Source organism: Dermochelys coriacea, chromosome 2 (assembly GCF_009764565.3).
Source record: "Dermochelys coriacea isolate rDerCor1 chromosome 2, rDerCor1.pri.v4, whole genome shotgun sequence".
Taxonomy (NCBI): domain Eukaryota; kingdom Metazoa; phylum Chordata; order Testudines; family Dermochelyidae; genus Dermochelys; species Dermochelys coriacea.
This window is the reverse complement of record NC_050069.1, coordinates 67493105-67514669: the sequence shown is the minus strand read 5'-3', so window position 1 is coordinate 67514669 and position 21565 is coordinate 67493105. Positions and strand designations below refer to the sequence as shown.

Genomic DNA, 21565 nt, shown 5'->3' with positions numbered 1-21565 from the left:
GTAGCTTGTGAGTTTGGAAATATTATAGGCATATTGAATAATTAATTTTTAAGCAGAACCCTCTCAATGAATCCAATGAAGGAGTTCTGCTTAAAAATCGATAGTACCATTTGGCCTATGTGTGACAACATGCAAACAAGAAAATTATCTCAATTGGCCCTGAATAATACAGCACCAAAATAAACTAACTGAGAAAATAAAAAGACCTTTTCAAAATAATTGCAGAGTTTGTCTTGGTTTCTTGAAGCAGTTATTATTAAATATTTTCAATAATAAATAGTTCCAATGTTTATAAGTTGTTACTCTGAATTTCTATTAAATTTGTTCTGTTCCCCATGCACTCAGTTTCTTAGAACTTCCAATTGAGTTGTAAACTAGATGTGTTCAAGTAAATGCCAAAAAGAGTTAAAGATTAACCACCCAGTGCTTATGTGTGGGTACCTGAATAATAACTTAGCAGTTAAGGAAAGGCTGTACAATATTTATAACCAGTAAAAGATGAAACATGCTGGAAAAAATGGTAAACGTTCCTCTGGAAAAAGAAGTCACTGTATCAAAACACAGGCTGGAAGACACATACATACTATTATCCTACCAATGCCATGTCATGTTTGTTTAGTTTACAAGTCAAAAGAAGTTTCATGTTACTTTCAGCGTCAGCTGAGTCTGAGAAAGTCTATTTGTATGCTTTCTGATGTATGTGCCATCACCAACAATCAACTAATATGCACATTACAGAAACTGGTTCATTATCTGTAATGATATACAATGAAAAAGATTATAACTTTATTTTCCCAAGTCAAGTTGCAACACCGAGGCAGCAAAACTTATTTTCTCCAGTAAACTAAGGAAAATTAAATAAAAATGAAAAAGGAATGCAAATCTCTCTCTCTCTCTCTCTCTCCGTGTACAATATGCACTACACACACCCACATATACAGATTAAGATACAGACAAATGCACACATATACAAAATGCAACATGATACCTCATAGGATATGCAAAATCCTTCCCAGTTTTACCAACAGCACATGCATAGCAGCAGGGCAGGATAGTAAAAGCAGTGAGGACTGGCTAACAGGCCTGCCAAAGCCTCATAGATCCCAAAGGGTCTGCTGACTGAAGGGCCTGGACAGGGCACTCCTGGTGAATATGCTGTGTTCCTCACATACTAGAAGGAGTAATGCTGTGTCTTTTTTGGAAAAACAATAAGGTCTAATCAGGGTACATATTTTCCAGCCCTCTGTGTTGTCAGGATGTTTCCTTGATAGGGTGACCATATGTCCCATTTTGGCTGGGACAGACTTTTTTAAGCCCTGTCCCTGATGTCCTGACCTTTTTGGCAAAACTAGGCATTTGTCCTGTTTGCTTTTGCCCAATGAGTTGGCAAGAGCAAACAGGACAAATGCCCAGTTTTGAAAAAAAAGTGGGGCGTGCCTCCCTAGGGAGGTATGGAAGAATGTTGGGGTATGTGAGTGGCAACATTCTGGGGAGGGGGACAGGAGCCTGTCCCTCCAATCAGGGAACAATGGGATAACACATGCTCACTCTGTAACCCGATTAGAGGGCAGTGCAGTCAGGGCCCTAATTCAAACTCTTCTCTGTCCAGACCGTGGAGCCGCACCTCGCAGGAACCAGGTCCTACCAGGCAACCCGGCTGATAAATGCCTGACTGGGTTCCACAATATTGGCTTGTGCTGAGGCACCAAGTGTGGCATGGTCCCCCACCCCCGCCACAGCCCCCCAAGCGGTCTCCACAGCTCCCACCCTGACTTCATATCCTCCCCACCCACTGTCCTTCAGGGCTGGTCCCTAGAGCCCTTTCCAGGCCTCCCCCCCAACCCAACCAGTTTGTTTCCCTCCCCAGTCTGCCTCCAGTTGCCTGCTTCTGTCACATCCTGGCAGAGATGCCATTTAGGGAGGGCGGTGGGGGACACCTGCCTCACCTGAGTTTTGTACCGTTGGCTGGGAGTGACTCCTCCTGGTCCCACATTGCTTGCTCCTCTCTCCCCTCCCCTCCCCTCACTGGCTGGGAATCGCCCCCTCCAATAACAAAGTCTGAAATGGCCCTGCACCCCAGCCTTCCCACACCTCCTCAGGGCTGCTCTCTGGAGTCTCCTTGATCCCTCCCACTACCCAGAGCCTCCTTCCTGCCCCTCTGCTATCCCAACCCCCAAAGGGGCACCAAACTGCTAACTGGATCATAGTCCAATAGCTTCACCTCCTGGCTCTGAGCCCAAAAGTATTCACACTCGCACACTCACATCCTGCTTTGCTACCCAGATCCCAGCCCAACCCATTTCTCCCCCCCCCCCCGCTCCCATCTCTGCTACTTGGCTCAATTGGGGGCGCAGAGGAACATTCACAGGGGTTCAGGGGACGAGCGGCGATGCCAAGTGACTTGCGCCAGCCCCGTGTGTCCTGTTTTCAGGCTACGGAAATATGGTCACCCTCTCTGATCCTTCCCACTACTCTCCTGTATTTCCTTAGAGCAAGGACAGGTTTTCTCCCAATGTTTCTGAGGTCAGATAGGCTGAATAACCCGTCTTGAAGAGTAGCTGTCAAATAGCTCTTTTGGATTCCACCCTTCTAAGGATTCTTCCATTGGGATATTTTTCTGTGTATATACAGCCAAAGATTCTGTCATACTCCTCTTTAAATAAGGAGACATACTGAGCCAAATTCATTACTGGTGTAACTCCACTGCTTTCAATGCACTTATATAAAGGATGAATTTGGCCCATTATAATAAATTAATTTACAGGATACTAGATCCTGTGGATCAAATAAGCAGGTGCAACTCCCATTTTAGTTATTGGTAGTTGCACAGTCTGATGCTGGGGATGAATATCACTTTTTTTTTACTTCCCAGAAGAGTGTCTGCCAGTTAATCAAAAAGGATTTTCTCTGATCGTCTCAAGCTAGCAGTAATTCTGCTATATATTTTTCACAATATTCTGATGCAATTCTCAACACACCAGCCCCAGACTAAGCAAGTATTTTACAGTGATGAAGAATGCTTTAATCATATGTGATTTGAAGTCCCAAAGTGTCCAATATTAGTGTAAAAGACATACATATTATCAGTTATTGGGAATCTGGATAAACAAACCCATTAAGTATAATTCCCCAGCATACTACACTTTCAGCTTTTCCTAAGGTTAGGAAAGAAACCTTTTCTATTGTAAGCCGCCCTGGAGCTAATGTGATAGGTGATGCCAAAAAGGTTTCAGGCTCTTCATATATGCCTTTATTATCTATTACATACAAAGATGTGAGTATACAGCACAGGCCATATTCTGCCCTCCCAGACACACACAGCGCTTGCACTGATTTCATTGGCTGCACTGATTTTCAGCTGGAGTTGTACCTGTGTAACTGAGAGCAGAATCCGTTCCTACATAAGGACACTACATCACTACATGTTACTGATAAAATATGAAGAATGAAAGAGGGGATCTGACTGGTTGACAGAGTCTCCAGCTGTTCAGGTATCAGGCATAACTTTGCACACTGAAAGGTGTTAGCCAATCTGCCATTGGAAAAGTCATTCTGCTTATCTAAAGAAAACAGTACAGGAAAACATATTAAAAATCCCTATTCACTTGTTAATTAGACTTTGGAGCATAGAAAACATGGAAGACAAATATATTCATCCCCAGGGTTCAGCACTAAGGTACCAACATGAATTTATGACCATAGTCACTAGCTAATTTTTATGCCTGATGCTACAGGTGTACAATTCTAGACCTTCTGCTCTCTACACAGCTCTCTACCACCTGAGCTACAGGAGAATCTGTTTTAGATCTAGGAGTGGTAGGACTTAAAGGCTCTGTACATCAGTTGCTAGAGGATGATAGAATCTCATATACAGTCTATCAGGTAGGAGCACATACACATTAGCCAGTACCTTACTGGATTGCAGATTTGTACATTAGTTTTTCACACCAGTGCCCTATGCCTTCCAGTGGCTCCTACTCACTACTGAGTTTAATTCAAAGTCCTGGTCCTAATCTTTTAAAATCTGAATAGGCTGGGACCAGGCTATCTTAGGAATTGCCTTTCCATATGTAAGCCTCCAACACTGCTACAAGAAAAGGAGTACTTGTGGCACCTTAGAGACTAACAAATTTATTAGAGCATAAGCTTTCGTGAGCTACAGCTCACTTCATCGGATGCATCCGATGAAGTGAGCTGTAGCTCACGAAAGCTTATGCTCTAATAAATTTGTTAGTCTCTAAGGTGCCACAAGTACTCCTTTTCTTTTTGCGAATACAGACTAACATGGCTGCTACTCTGAAACACTGCTACAAGCAGTGTAAACCCATCAGAACATGGAGAGAAGCAGTTTTTGTGTCAAGTCTGAAGATTGGAACACCATCCCAAAAGATATATGCATGTCTTCTAGGCTCAATGCAAAACTCAGCCTTTTCACAAGAGCCTACTAGACAGAACACCTTCCCCTACCCCCATATTCACACCTTATACGCTATTGTAATAATCTTTGTTCAAAATATGCCTTGAATATCTAAAACTTATAGTTTGTTGGTCACTATTGTCCTGATAAAGTATCTGTGGCAACACTGTATGTGAAGTTTTAAGATTCCCCTGTATGGTATTATTAACACATGCTCCATGCCCCACAGCCCTGCTCAAACAGAGGCTGGCAAACAGTTCTGTACTAAACAAAGAGATATGTGCTCTGCTTAATTTTTGTTTAAGCAGTAAACAGACTCATCAAGCAGGAAGGGAAGACAAAGGAACTTTAAACAAGTGAAAACAACAGCAGGGAACATCCTTCCACATACACTTTTTGTCTCCTGATATCTAGCTGGAAATGTTTTTCAAGAAGGGACTGAAACTATAAAAAGGACGGACAAACACCCCAAGGCATCCCCCCTCACATCCATCACATTCACTGTACCTGAAGAGACAAAGGAAGCAATGATTGGACTTGGGGGAGGGGTCCTGATCTGAGAGTTTGGTCTGTAATGCTGCTGGGGCATGAGGTGAGAAACTTTGCTTGAATCTAATATAGTTTAAGTTAGGCATTAATGAGCGGTTTATTGTTGTTCTTGTAACCATTTCTGGTTTTTATGCTTCATTACTTGTATTCACTTAAAATCTATCTCTTTGTAGTTAATAAAGTGGCTTTTTCTAATCCAGGGTGTTCAAGTTGAAGTGTTGGGTGACTCCATTTGGGGCAACAAGTTCCTTAAAGGAATAACAGACTCAGTATATCTGTACTGTCCAGGAGAGGGCTGGGGGAAAATCTGAGACTGGGAGTGTATTGGGGTCACCCTTTGGTAAACTTTAAGGCTGGTAAGAGCTAAGGTGTGGCTGGCTGGCTAAAGCACACAAACAGGCATAGCTTGGAGTGAATCACTTACACACTGGAGGCTGTTTGTGAGAAGCAAGCCATTGTAAAGGGTACCCCAGCTTTCGGGGCAGGGGTAACACACTACACATGAGCCTGGATTGTACCCTGCTCTATCACATCTAGAACAAAAGCCCAGAGGAACAAAGAGAAAGGGAAGAAAATGGGCCATGTAGAAAGAAAGGAAGAGCAGGGGAATGAGAAAGGAAAAGAAGCAAACAAAATAATAAACACCTTTAAGTATAAGCAACCAAATACCAGGAGGATGAGAGCATAGCCCACTTTTGCCATTCTTATTTTACTGTATATATTGGTGCTTTGTTGCTCCACAGTTTGAGGCACTTTATAAATGAGAGAAATAATTTAGATAATAGACCCTCAGTCCCTTTATCTTTCCCCACATGTCCCTCACCAATCCTGCTGCTCTCCTCTCCTCTCCTGCTCTTGAGAAAAGTGTGGCTTCCCTTTCACATTCCAAGCTCCCCTGTTCAGTGCCACAACTCCTCATGCCTGCCTCTAACCTAAAGCCAACCATCAGCATGCCTTGTCTCCTCACACAGAACTACTCTGAGAAACATGATGGTTCCTACCCGCCCCAGACCTGACCTCACAGTGCAGTACGCTGACGACCTCCCTGCTGATCCTTATGCAGAGAGTCATACCATGAATGTGCGGTGGATAGAGACAGGCTATGCCAACAAATCAGGCAGGCAAAGGAGGGGATCCCATCAGAGGAAAGGTCATACTGGAATTTGTTCCATGTAGAGTCCTCACTGAGCTCTAGCTCCCAATGGCCAGAAACTCAGCTAAGAATAGATATTCTGATCAATACAATGGTCCCACAGATTCTAGCTGTCACTCAGGTGACATCTACCAGGCAATTTGATAGATTCATTAGGGTTGGATTTTCTTCTTCAGTTTGAATTAGTATAGACTATGGCTCCTCAAATCTGTAGCTGGTTTTAGAAACTATCACTTGTAAATCTTAGTAGGCAACCAGCAACTGAAATCTGTAAGTGAGAGTTTTTATTCTTATTCTGAGTTGTTTCTGCTTTCTGGCTATTGGTGGCTTTTCTGAGTGACTGAAAATAAAGCAAGGGTAAGTTTTTCATATGGCAGCATTCTACAGGTCTGAACCACAGCCCACTGAAGTTAATAGAAAATTTCCTGTTAACTTCAATGGGCCAAAACTTTTATCCTACTAATAATGAGTTAGTTTTCCATCTCTGTTTCCAAGAAAGCAAAATAGGAACTGCTCAAGTGAAGCTGAGATCAGTTTCAGCTGATGAGTGATGGTCCTCACTTGTGCTTCCTTAGAAGTGTAAGTAGAAAATTTAAAATTAACTACACATTATTTTTTTTTTGCCCTTTCAAGCCTTGTTTCTGCAGATAGTATGTTGGAAAAGCTGCCATACACAATCACATGGGCATGCAACACACACACAGCCAGTTGCTGAAAAAAGCTGTGGAATATATTTGCTGTTGTTTTCAACATTTTTAATGACCAAATTATATATATTTGAATTAAATTAATAAATACTTTTACAGTAACATTATTAAAAACTCAAAACTCAAACATGATAAAAAATCTCAACTTTTTCCAAGAGATACCACACAGTTACCGCCATCATTCTACATGCAGATAAACACTGTGGTAATTCCGAGATCTCTGTGTGATGACTGGCAAAATTCCCAATGACCTTTTAAGAAAACTGTCAATGATGAAGAGCCACATTTCTGTTCACAATCAGGGACAAAGGAAGTTTATCTTAAACTAAATTATATGCTGCATTTTTTATTACATTTATTCAGATAGCAGACACAAAATACCCCAAAATGTGGCCAATATACTCACCAAGAATCAATGGTGTCCTGCTGGATTGGAACATTTATTTATAATTTTAGAACAGTTCTTTTTCACAATCAGCAGCATTAACAGTAACAGATTTGGTGTTTTGTGGTATGAGGAAAATGTCTAAAGGGTCCTAAACCTTCTGAATGGAGTACGGTAAATTGAGTGGTATCTAGACTAGCTTGGGCCAATATCATCAGAAATATTTCTTTATTAATGTGAGCAATTAGACTTCACTACACAATTGACTTTGAATAAACTTGAGGAATTGCTGAATGTTCATACATAAATGTTTCTGGTACCTTTGGCCATCACCAGCATCTATAAAATAAGTGATCAAAGATCTACAGGTCAGGGTCTGATTCTCATGAACACTAATGTTACTTTATACCACTCTAGCAGTGTAAAGGGTTTATAAATGGGTGTAAATATACTCCTACGTTCCCCTTACTCTGCCAGAATGGTGTAACACAGCCTTAGTGTCAGTGAGAATCAGGACCTCAGAGTTTGGGTTCTGTTTGGATCAGCACTGTAAAATCTGGAAGAGCAAAACTTTTATGTGAACATTTCAGAATATCAAAAAAGTTATAGGTTTTGGATGAAGGTTATCAATACATGAGGTTTCTTATTTTATTAATTCCAAATCACATATATTATACAAATTTATTGTATCACATGTGGCAGGTTCAAAAGTCTTTAGACACATCATTGATACTTGAGTACAAGATGAGCCAGCTATTGGTTGTCATATACTGTTAGTCAATGTGGTTCCTGAGGAGAACATTTTAAAATCTGAAGATACATTTTGTTATCATCTATGGGGGATTATTATGGATTCGTTAAGGCCATGTAGGTAGAGATGGATGTTTTGTGAATGTAGCTTGAATAAATATGCTGAAGGACATGTGACTTTAATTTGATACCAGTGTCGTTATTCCCCAATTGCGAGGCATAGGGAGGCTCTAAAAATGCAGTTCTAATAACCTTATACCAACCATTCAATCCCAATCACTTTAGAAACAAACAAGAGCCTTCTCAAAATCAAAAATATGTCAAACTAATGTGATCTCAAAATCTCTGCCATTTTGGGCTTCAATCTTGTGAAAACATCTCTAGGTCTTGGCACTGCTGAAAGGGAAGCCTCACATATATTTGGCCTCAAACTTTAGCTTGAACGTAATCTGAATCTGAATTTCACCATATCTCTCGCTATTTAAAGTCTGTGAGAGATCCTTAGCTGGTGTAAATCAGCACAGCTCCCTTGGCTTTAAAGCAGCTATGCCAATATACACCAGCTGAGAATCTGTTTCTATTTTGTTACTGCATGTTTTAGTAAATGTAGAACTTTCTAGTGCCAACACTTGGTGGGAAATGAGGAGAATAGGATTCTTACTACTGCATATTAAAAACTCTAGTGAAATGGAAACTCACTTAAATTCTTGTTGTACTGTTTGATGTAATTATTTCAAGTTAATTTAAGTTAAGTTGAAACATATTGTGTAATGGTAAATTGTAACGTTAAGTGATAGACTTCCAGCAGAAGCATCAAAAGGAATATGCATACAAAAGGCAAACTGCCACCTGGAACTCCATGGCCGAGCAATTATTGCACTGCCCTTAAGAAGGTGCAGCATTTGGTCTCCTTAGTCATTGACTGACTCAGTTCTGCCATGGCCATGACACCTCACTACCACCTCCCTCCCATTCACCCTCACAGAAGTGCAATGCACCATCTATCTTTTAATGCTTGGCCTTTATTTCATGTATGTTTTGGATGACATTGTTAACTTTATAGACTGCCACGACAATAAGACCTCTGAACTAGAAAAGGATGGTGGATTCAGTGTATTAAAGGTTAGACCGAACAGTAATAAGAGTGAGTTCTCACAATGAAGTTATGCCTAACAGTTTTAATAATTGCTTAGAAATTTCCTTAGGTCTTTAGGATTTGTGGCTCTATAGGTGAAGAGGCTGAGTGAGATTATTCTTTGGCTATCAGCATTTACTGGACATTTTTGCTTCAAACAATGTTTTTAGGATTAGAAATTTCTTCTCTGACATTTGTGGATCCTTGAAGGGACATGACAACTGGTCTGTGTAATATACATACATAAACAACTCTGAAAATACCCAGTCAGTCAACAGGTAAGTCTGATATAGGATATACAGCTAAATGCATGGTTTCAATGGTAATATATGATTTTTGATATATGATTTCTCATTTTTGATATCACAATAATCCAAAAGCAAAAATAGTGTGTCACAGAAACCTGAAATATTTACTGTTTATAGCCTTACATTACAATTTTCCTAGGTAGGGGAAATTGATGTTTAATGGATAAAAAAGGAAGCTGCAAATTAATGTAACTGCTTATTATATTTTTCTGCTAAGGCAACAATGCTAGTGATCCTGTAGGAGTTTAGCAGCTTAAAAAAAAAGATGTTAATGCTTCAGACAAAGCTGCATTTTAGGCTTGCTCCTTATGAGGAGAAAGCCACTACTGCTGTTTTGTAACGGTTTCCCCTGAAAATAGCCTAAACTAATCTTTAAAACTTCCAAAACGTCTGCATGGACTAAGTATTTCTGAAAAGTAATTCCAGACAGTGGCTGGGAGTTCTGTTAGGGGAGGTCTGAGCCTGCCATCCAATCAAAGGGACAATGTTGTCCCATGTTCATTATCTTCAAAAAATTTGCATTATTTCTAACACTCTAAGAATGTCAAATGTGGTTGATGATGATGCTATGTGAGGGCACAAATCTGACCTAGCTATGCCATCATAGCTTTGAAAAATTACCTTTTTTCCTACTCGAGGGTAGATACAAGCCAAAGTTGTTAAGTATGTCTACAGAAAATATTTATATATGTATATATAAATAAATATTTAACATATAAAGCAAAAATCCTACTGCCAGCCAGCATACACAAAAAAGCCAGGGTAAGCGATAAAAAGTGCTTGTTTTTTAAAAAGTCAAATTGCAATCACAGCATTTTAAGTCATGTTATACAAATTGCTATATACTGTAGGTTGCATTTCTGAGCCTGAACAGAACTAAAAGTTGCAACTAAGGGCAAATATAAAGACACTTGTTTAGCATGCAAAGGCTTAGTCAGTATTATAAACAATATGGCAATCTGCATAGCATTACATATAATGCTTTGTAATGTGATTTTGACTTTACATATTGATTTCCACACACATGAACAGGCTTGACTATAGCCCTATTAATTTCAATTTTTATAAAAATAAAAGAAAAATGTTGAGAAAACATCTACAAATACATTGATAGAGTTTAATGGAGATTAATGCATAGCTATGACATTAAATCCATACAATCAGGTGTTCACCTTATTGGGTGTTAACCCTATTTAAAAAAATATTACAGGCAAGGCTGATGACACAGCCTATTGTTAAAGTTGCCTGGCATGTCCAATTATAAGACCTTGCTTTCAGTTGCTTATTACTTGGCTAAACTTAAACCTTGTGGGTTGACATTTTACATGCCAGGTGTTTGCCTCAACTGATTTTTGGGGGGCAAATTTTAGCAAGTATAGTTCAGCTGTTTTCAGGCTCCTACATATGACTTGACTGAGCAGTTATCATCCCCACAGAACAGCGAAGCATGCTTCCTCCAGAGGTGAAGCCAGACTTCTGGCATTTCCTAACTTTTGTGTGCTTGCCTTTGCAATCATAATAACATTAGTTTAACGTAGTTTTTGTATGTGTAATAATAGAATAGATTTTAACACAGAGAGTTTATATTCTGTTTCAAATAGATGGAATTCACATGGCGAATCTTAATATATCACCTATCCAGTTTGTAATTACATGTTTATTTAAAGTCCCTAAGTCCTTATTAAAGTCACACCTAAATTCTTAAAGTTAAGCAGATGCTTAAGTCCCACTAAGGCCAATGGGACACAAGCACATAATTAAGTGCTTTCTTGACTAGGGATGGCTTAAACATGTGTTCAAGTGCTTTCCTACACTGAATTAGAGCCTTAGACACCAATATTTCTTTAATTGAATGTTCTCTAAATGAACCTTCCTCAAAGAATGCTATGCAGCTATTTTTGCCCTGAAAAAAAAATCAGAGTAAAATTCTCAGTTTTACACGTATTATCTTATCAAAATAAAACAGTTTAGTGTTTCATATAAACAGTGTATGATGGGCACAGTAATGATACCTAATTCATTATTACAAGTGAAAAACTGACTTTGTAATTCACATTAAAATGAGTGTGTTGGTCTTATTTTACCACTCAGTAAAATCTTACAAATAAATTAGCAGTCATGTTCAGTGGAACCCTGGGCAGTTCCACTGGTTTGAAAGAGTCTATTCTAAACATAGAGACTATCTCTGGAATTGTACACTCATCAAGTGTAGAAGAGGAATGACAGGCATTTGTACATGCTTTTTATATATGGCATATATGATGCTAGATTTCAAGTATATAAGACAACACAGGAAAGCTATGAATAAGGTTACACTCATGTCTCAGAGTTTGTCTACCAACACAAACTACATGAGATTTGATCTCACGGGTCATATACTGAAACACCTGAAGAAGTGGTAAGATCACCTGGAAAGCTGCATGAAAGGCCCAAGTGTTAATTATCCGTTAAATCTTTGTTTTGAAATGTCCCTAACGAGATGGTAAATATGTCGTGAAGGTAGCAAAAAGTGCTGCTCAGTCACATCTGTATAAGCTTCAAGCATTGCCATCCTCACTCCTAATCTTTACTCACAAACCACTGGACAGTCACGTGCATCTAAACTTGACCTCATCAACACTTTGGATTCTGTGAAATAGACACCAAAATGAACATCAACAATACGATTCTGCAAATTGCCCCTTTGATATTTCAAGTCTGCATGGTGCAGTAATCTTACTGCATCTGTGGGTTTTAAAACAGTGGTTTATATTATATCAGTTGTGAAATCCTGGGCATTATGAATGTCTCTATAAATCAATATCAAAAGTTGCTGTTAACTGTGTACAGTGGGTCCTGTGACATCCTGCTCCAAAGCGAGTGATTCATACTATGTCCTATACTATGTTTGTCTACTTCATCTGAGGCATGCACAAAGAAAGTTCAGTTTATCATGGGAATGTTTGCATTGTGATACTGAGCATGATCATTGCTGTACAGTGCCTGCATTAAAAATGAGGCATTTTATGTGTGATACCACCATTTCCTCCTATATTCAGAAAAGAGTATGACTGGTAATTGTGCAGTGCTGTGGCCCCTGCTGGCAAATGTGATCCTTTTACTGATGACCACTGGGTCTCTCATTTGCTCCATTGTGATTATAATCCCAGCCTGCAGATGTTCTATGAGTAGGAATGGATAGGCTGTGGTATGCCTATGTTGAGAGATAACTTTGTATTGAGCGCTAGAGCAGAGCATAGATATGATAGGTATAAAGTGGCAATGAGCAACAATATTTACACTAGATACCATGGTGCTGAGCACCATACAAATGCTGAAAATGGTTTACAATGTATCACAATATATATATGTGTTACCTTGGATACAAGGCTTGCTCTGTATGCAGCTAACTGCTTCAAATATTCCTTTTTAGCAGCTTCAGTTTTCTTTTTGTATACCTACAAAAAAACAAAGATCATTAGTAAATGAATCTGTGTCTAAATGCAATTCCAATTCATTTCACCAATCTGTTTCATGGATCTTCAGAACATCCTTCTAATTAAACAACCATTCCTATTTCTCCAGGTTTTTTTTAGGAGAGAAAGAGTAAGTAAAACACCAAGCATTTTAAAAAAATTGCTCACAGTAAAAGAGCTCCTTTGCCTACAGAGTGATCCTGATATGTTTGACTGAACTGAGGACATTTCTATTGGCATAATAGCTTCAGTTGTCAAAGGGATGTTAAATTCGGAGTATAGTTCCAAACTGGACCAGTGGGGGATGCTCTTCACTGTGTCTCCCATCTGGCAGACCAGCTGAACTTCTCTGGAAAATAGGAGAGTGGGTGGGTCCAGGACTGCTGAGTTGGGAAGAAAAAAGGAAGAAGTGAGATGCAGAGGACAGGGAGGGCTTGGGGAGATATCAGTGTCCTTCAGCATGACTGGGAGACTTTTTTCCATTATTAGGTAAACTGTTGGACAGTCAGAGAAGCCCAGTCCAAAGCAGGTCAGAGGCAAATCAAAGTTCAGGCGAGCTCTGTGCAGAAACGAGAAGCTAAGGAGTCATGAAAAGAAGTTAGTGTAAATCACTGTTCCAATCTTGACCTGCAAAGTTCTGCTGAGCTCTTCAAGAGAGGGTACCATTTCTTGTATATTCCTCTCAATCCACTGTTCTGCCTACAGTTTAACTAACTCAATAGCTTAAAGAGTTATAAGATTCAGTTCAAATTTCCCCAGACTTCAGAACTGAAGGTTATTTGCAGGGATTGGCAGGACACCCAGACAAAATGATAATTGGAGTATTAAAAATATAGATAGATACTTGGAAAGCTAGGCACCTGTACAGAGGGTACACAACCCGCCCAGCTGTGGAGGCAAGCTCCATAGAGGCTAATTTCTTGCCAATGTACATGCTGATAACCTAAAAGAGCTTGCACTGTTGCTAAACCGGCACTCAGTCTCTGATTAGTTGGACTATGCACTCAAAGGCAGCAGATGGCAAAAACAACTTAAAACAAATTTGAGATGTCCTCATAAATTCTGCAGGTGAGAAGTACACACACACACACACACACACACACACACATTTCCTTTACAGTAAGGTAAACTTTATGAAATTTTAAATTGATTTCTTTTGATCCTCTTATTCTACAGTAAAGCCAGAGCATTCTCATAATGGAGAACACATGGAAGCTGCAAACTGTACATACACTGGACAATACAATTCTAAAATACAAAAACAGAGCAACAGTACTGGGCTGGAAGGATCTGGTGCTACATCATTTATAGAAAAAACATTCTTGTGAAATATCTTTTATTTTAGTGAAGCTTTGCTTTCAGAGAAAGAACAATCCTCTGATCTAGGTTGGGAAAACTCAGAGGTTGCCTAAAGGATTAAAGATTTTGCTTCCCAGGGAAGCATAAAATCATGATGGAAAAAGAGGAGTCCTAGGATACCAAAATTGTAAATATCTCGACAGAGAGGAAAAAAGATTGTTTTTAGCTGTGCAACTGTGTGTGTGCATTCTGGTAATTTCTTCAGATTAGGATAAATATATGGTATAGGCTGAGCTCATATTGTTTTTCAAAGAACTGGGAACAAGTTGCTTTTTAAATTGTCATTGTTTGCGGTTATAGGGCAAATGTATTGTTTTTTTCAGAAAACAAAATGAGAATCTGTTCCCAGGTGCTAAAATGAATTAGCATGACCTACAGAACAAAGTCAAATTCAAATTATACCGTACATTTGAATACAGCTGCATCATTTTGCTATCCAGATTTTAAAACCACAACTGAGCACAATAACATCACATAAATAGAGTCAAGACCTTTAAAAGATCATGTAGGGTTTTTTTCCTGATATTGCAGTCCTGCTTCAGCTGATCAGAAGTCTTATTTTGCATTACATGAGTATCAAAATTTTATGCAGTGTAGTTGTAGCCATGTTGGTCCCAGGATATTAGAAAGACAAGATGGGTGACAATATCTTTTTTGGACCAACTGCTGTCCATACAGAGTCAACTTCTGAGCCATACAGAGCTCTTCTCCTTTCCCAGATCTGAAGAAGAGTTTGAAAGCTTGTCTCTCTCACCAACTGAAGTTGGTCCAATAAAAGATATTACTTCACCCACCTTGTTTCTCCAATATCAAAACTTTAAGCAGGCCTATTTTGCATTTATAGTCAAAGCATATGGAAAAGGTTCTCAAAGAGCTGGTTTTCCTCCTTTTCCTTTCCAAATAGTGGTATACAACAAAGCAATCTCATTTTATAGCATAAACCTAACAGGAGTTCTGTAAGGCTTGTACCCAAACATCACTACTGCATATGCACTTAATTATATAGTATTCATTTAATTATTTCCCACCTATCCAGCCATAGTATTCAGCATTAACCATATACATCATTTTTCATACCTACTTTTCTTAGGCATTCTCTCAACCTGGTAATTGCAGTATAAATCCAAATTAGCACTATTTTTTTAAATTGACCCTGATATTGGATGTCACTATGAGTACCGTGGCACACAATCCTTTCAATGTTATTCAGAGACAGATTTACATGTTTGAGTTTCTCACTCTGTTTTTTTGTATTTTTCTCAATGTTTTTTGGGGGAAATCCCATTCCAGTTGATTTGCATGTAGTGCAGTTCTATGGTGCAATGGGTATTTGTCATGGGTCTTGGGCATGATGGCTTGGGCTCTAGTTTTTTTTTTCAGTCTTCTTCAAGAATCCTAATATTTAGGCTATTTGTTAGTGGGTGGGTGGTCCTGACAGGAAAAACTGCACCAGTATTTCGCCTGAGTGCTCCTGTCAAGGGCACCCGTTCTCAAGCTTCTGACTCGCCAGCTGTTGCCTTTCTTGGGTGGAGGGTATTTCTTCTGACCAGGGTATTTCCAGGCACAGTTCCCTGCCTTCATTGTATTAGCCTCTGCAAAAGACAGTTTGTCTGACCAGGCTGGCTTGCTTTCCCTTCAGAGACGGCTAACAGTGTGAGTGCCCATAGTTATATTTACCGCACAGCTCTTTTTATGCAAGCCAATTTTGTTCTTAAAGTAAAAGCAGAAAAGAGAAAACATATTAAAAACAATAAAAGAACCTACATGCATGCTAATAAGCTTACCAGAGATCACCCTGACCCTAAAGTGGGCTTTGGCAAGAGCAGTCCTACAACACCTCACCCAAGGAAACCTCGTTGTGATTTCACGTTCATCCCAGCTTCAGCTCGGAACAAGCACACAGTCTTATGGGGCCTCAGTAGGCCCAGTTCTTCCAATCCTCCCCCAGCTTCCCTTGTCCATTTGTTGGATCAGCAAGAAGGCCCTGAGTCTGTTTAAAACCAGGCCATTTATCCAAAAGTCCTTTCTTTGTCTGTTGGTCCCTGGATAATCCAGTTTGAATTTGTATATGTGAGCCTTGCCAGGGAGATGGCTTTAAAGGCTGATAACCAAAGGAATTAGAGCAGCAACCCCCTCCTACTAGAGAAGTTACATACAATAACAGAAACTCAATTATATTTTTAATACAATGGATCCCAAATGTATTAATACATATTCAATACTGTTTAACTTAATTCAAAAGTTTATCTTAATTTCATAAGGTTTGTCCAGCATATTGCGGGATATTGTCAGTCTATCCCAGTGACATTGGCTGTTGAAATATTGATTGCTGATAGCTGCAACACAGGTAGGGTTGGGTGGACAGATAGACTGGGAGTTAGCTAGTATCATCAGTAATGATAAGATTTAGTGTGTAGGACATTTTTCCAGTTGAGAATGTAGATGACACTGGTAGCTGGTGCCAACACATAGTCCTGGGTTTTGGCCTGGGCTCGTACATGGAATTTAAGCAGATGGGGAGACTAGGTGGGTGGCACTAGCAGTTTTAGAGGTATGTGCAACAGGTATAAGCAAACCAAGTGCTCTTCCCATTCTGTTTCAGTAGCTGCCAGAACTTCTAGCCCTCAAGCTTAAATACATTGTTTAGTATACACTGAGTAGACTTGATGCCTTACAGATATTTTAAATAGGCAAAAGGCTCATGTCATCACTTTGGTTTAAACTATTTTGTGCATCACAGTTAAGATAGTGAGGAATTCTGAAACACAGAAATACATTAAAATTGTCCTCAGTCTGAGAGGGAGATTTCTGTTCTTTTGTTTAAGAGCAACAAACATTGTAGCTTAGTTATAACCTTACGTTGCCGAGATTTACTTTTACTTTTAACACCTCCAAAACCACTGATGAGGCTTATGTTCGCCTCTGAAACGAGTAAACACTGGTAAACAAGTAGCTTGGCTGGCAACACATTTTTATAGAACCTGGCCATTTCCAACTTGTTTTTTTAATTAATATGATAATTAAATATAAATTGACTGGGTGAAACCCAGTTGTTCAGACAGCTTCCTATTTCTGCTCCTGGCCTAAGTAGGGCCAGTGGACGATCCGACGCCCCAAGGGGTTACATTTAAAAATTATGGGACTTCAAACTGTGGATTGGAGCCTTGTGGGTCAGAGCTATATCTTTAGGACAAGACGTTGGCCTTCACATTTCTGATTCCAGGATGGTAGGTCAAGTAAAGTTTAACTGGGAGAAGAATAGGGCCTACTAGAACTTGTTGCTTTATGGCGCTGGCCTCACACAGTTACTCCAGGTTCTTGCGATCAGTAAACACTTGGACCAGACAATGGGCCCTTCCAAGTAGTGTCACCACTCTTAAAGGCAGTCTGAATTGCCAGGAGCTCCTTGTCAAATATCTCGTATTTGCTCAAATACTGCTCAGCAGGAGTAAACTTCCTTGTGAGGTAGGCGATGGGGTGCAGTATTTGTTCGGGTCCGTGCCTTTGGGAGAGGACTGCCCTGATCACTGTACTAGGGGCGTTGGCAGAATTCTGACAGGAGTGTGACCTGCTCTCACCAGGGAATGAGGGGATCATGAAGGGTCAGTCAGGAGATGCCAAGGATCAGGGGAAAATTGCAGGGAATGGAGCACGCTGAATTCTATTATTTCTCTGTGATCCTGAATAACGGGCTCCATGGAGACAGCCTCCTCCACAACTGGAACTGAAGATGGCAGGAAACTGTCAACAGTTTCAATTGTGTTGGGCATGGCTTTGTGTAGCAAGGAAACCTGTAGGGCCCGAGCTGTAGAGGCATCCATAAACTTGTCTATTGCTCTTGAATCAATGAGGACCTGTTGGAGGGGAATCCATCAGGCCTTCCCCAAGATACATAGATGGATAGGAACCTGCCAATGAGAAGCCCCTGGATGGGGCTCTGGGTACATCTCAGGACTAGGTTGTGGGGAAGTTCTCTTTTTCCAAGGCTGAGGCTCTGTGCCTGGACTGGTTTGTTTCCCTAAACCCCTTGGTGTTCGTACTGGGCTGGCCAAGATGGCATGGCCAGGTTCACCACAGTAGAAGCAAAGGTGGTGCCATTTGTTTTCTTCAGATGTGAGGCATTGACAAGCCAGATTGGTTTGCATGGGTTCGGTGGGCAATATACAAAATTCAGAGGTCACGGTACGCAGGTAGGGTGGGCTGTAGGGGACCTCTTTTCTCCTCTCTTCGTTCTTAGAGAGCTGATTATCTATGTGGATGGTAAGGTCCACAGGTATATCTAGGCTGGTAAAATCTACATGGGCCAATTTGTCTTTGATTATCCCACAAGCCCCACTGGAACTGCTACATCTGCATGGCTTTGTTCAACTCTGTATCTGTGGTAAAGTGGTGGAAGTGCGTTGCATATGAGGCCACCGTGCCTTGCCCCTGCTGGAGTCCCTCAGCCATTCAAGCACAGTGTGGATCATTGAACATGGCTGACATTGATTGGAGAAAGAAATCCCAGTGTGACAGCACTGGGCTATGGCCTTCCAGCAACTGGGAGTCCCAGTCTAAAGTGTCTCCTCTCAGCAGGATGATTACCAAGGCCACCTTGGCCCAGTCAAAAGCATAGATTTTGGGATGCATCAGAAACAGAAGGTGGCACTGTTTTATGAAACCCCAGAACTGCCAATGGTTCCTGTCAAATGGTTCCTGTCCTTTTGGGCCAGGGTATTTCAGGCCCCCTATTCGGGGCAAGGTTCTGCAGGCTGTGTTTGCAGCATGGTGTTGTTGCTGCTGAGCTGTTTTGCTTGCTCTTTCAGCCACTGGTTGTCCAAGATCAGCTGCGCAACTTGGGCCTGCAGTGCTTCATTAACCACCTAGAGTCAGGGCCCCATTCGTGCAAGTTCAATGCTTCTGGTGGCTGTGGTGGTGCTGCTGGGTCCATCTTTCTCTCACTGGGCTCAATCCCACAGTGATATTGTGGTCCAAACAAGCTGGATCATGGGTGGCCAGACCTAGTAGTCAGAGCCAAAGTCCACAGTCATGAGATAGGAGTCAAGAGCCAGCTGTGTCAGGATACTGGGAGGTCAGATGCAGGACACAAACTGGAGATAGAACCGCAAATTGGTAACCAGAGTCAGGCAGGGTCAGAATACCAGCACTCAGAGGCAGAAGACAAACTGGAGGTCAGAAACCATGAAGTCAGGTGCCAGGATGGGATGCCAAGAAGTCAAGCCAGGGGAGCAGGACCAAGAAGCACAAGACATGCAGTCCAGAGCAGGTTGGAGTCCAGTTGTTCAGACAGCTTTCTGTTCCTATTTCTGGCTTAAGTAGAGCCAGCGGGTCAATCAGACTGCAGGAGTGGAGCTTCATGCTGGGGTCCAGGCTTCATGGATTTCAGTTAAGCAGTTGTCAGCAGGCTGCCAGGTGGCTGACATAAGGCTGCTCCTAGGAACCTTGTAGGACCAGGTTCTTAGTTTATTTTTTATTCGTATTTCTAAAATGTGCCCAGTAAGAGATCTTCAGGTGCACGTACATTATTTCATAAGGCACCCAAACACTGGAAAAGACATTCCCCTAAGTAAACAAGCACCAACCCTTCCCAGTACCTTCAGGGAAGAGAGATAGGATTTGAACTATGCCACAGGGGGAAATGAATGTCAGACTCCAGCGCTATCCACTGATAATGTCCTGGTACCAGCTGCCAGACAGTTAAATTTAGAAATTGTTAGTTCCCTTAGCTGACCACAACAATTGGTCACTTTTGTGCATGTTGCTTACACTGAGGGTTATACTGCTTTTATTAATGGTGATGAATATCTTTTAGTTGAATGTTTGCCCCTAAATTTCATTTGGAGACAGATGGGTTGTGGGATACATGGCTAGCCAAAAGTATTGAAAAAATACCTGACCTACCACATAAAAACCACAATACAATATCTGGACTACTATGTTATGATGCCAGCTTCTGGTCACAATGTGCTTTATGTGTTTATATTCCTGTTTACTCTTTGTGTTATCATCTCAGCCAGGGCTTTGTCAAGCTGGGCCTTAAAAACCTCTAAGGATGGAGATTACATCACCTCCCTAGGTAACCCATTCCAGTGCTTCACCACCCTCCTAGTGAAATAGTTTTTCCTAAGATCCAACCTAGATCTCCCCCACTGCAACTTGATACCTTATATTGTAAGCTTCTTGAGACAAGGTCCATATCTTTATTCCTGTGTTTTGTACAATGTTGAGCACACAGTCTGCCCTGAACAAACATATCAGAAGAACTCCAAACCAATATTTTATCTGGCATCTCTTCTGTATGAAATTCCTCTGAGAGTAATACTTTCTGGAATGGTATCACCACATCAGAGTATATTGCAGGGGTGGCCAAAGTCACTGACCCTCCAAGCCACATAAGATAATCTTCAGAAGTTCGAGAGCCAGACGTGCCTGCTGGCGCTCAGGGCTTCAGTCCCGTGGGGCGCACTTGCTGGGGCACAGAGCTTCAGCCCTGGCAGGTGGACCCAACGGGGCGGAAGTCTCAAGCCCTTGAAAAGTGCTGAAGCCCCACCACTTTGTCACAGGGCAGAAGCCCCGAGCTCCCCTCCCCCAGTCTGGCAGGCCAAGAATGGGGGAGGCACATGGGGGCCTCCGCAAGCTGTACTTTAATTGTAAAAGAGCCGCATGGAGCTCACGAGCCATGGTTTGGCCACCCCTGCTATACTGAGTGACTGATGCAGTGACACTAGTCTATCCTGTGTCATGTGTCTTCATTATTTAAAGCAGTGGTCCCAAAACTTTTGAGGATTGTCCCCACCTCCCTCTGGAACTGGGCCAGGAGCAGGTCTGCGGCTCGGAGGGAAGGGGAACATGGACAGGGGTAAGCGGGCCTAGGCTGAGGCTGTAGCTGGGAGTGGGTCAGGGGATGGAGCTGCGGCCAGGGGCAGGGCCAGGAGTGGAGCTGCAGCCAGGCCATGGTGGGGGCTGGCAGCTGGGCCCCTGGCTGGGTGCGGAGCCACGCTGAGGCTGGGGACAGGGTCAGGTGCAGGGCCAGGAGCTGGGGCCGTGGCTGGGGGTGGGGCTGGAGCAGAGTTGGGGTGGGATTGGACTAGGTGGTGCTCCCCCTCCATCCACCGAGGAGGCTGCCTTGGCCTGCCACGCCCCCCAAATGTTCCTCTGTGCCTCCTGGGGTGTTCACCCTACAGTTTGTGGAACTGTGATTTAAAGGGACCAAGTCTCTTCATATATATCACCATGAGAATCAAATCCAGCAAGATGCTTTTAGAAGCTTCAAAACAAGTTCCTAGTTTTGAACAGCTGAGGCTGGTGGAAGGGTGTCCACAGATGCTATCATTATGGGCAGGGGTG

General features: G+C 41.5%; 1 protein-coding gene across 5 annotated transcripts in view; it reads right to left on the bottom strand.

The window, feature by feature from the left end:
* Window positions 1-21565, bottom strand: part of TOX (thymocyte selection associated high mobility group box) — a 277437-nt gene that overhangs the window by 17702 nt on the left and 238170 nt on the right. For all 5 annotated transcript variants that reach the window (XM_038390465.2, XM_038390463.2, XM_043507821.1 and 2 more), the window contains one exon: window positions 12761-12841. In XM_038390465.2, coding sequence (XP_038246393.1) covers window positions 12761-12841 — 81 coding nt within the window. The remainder of the gene's footprint in view (window positions 1-12760; window positions 12842-21565) is intronic.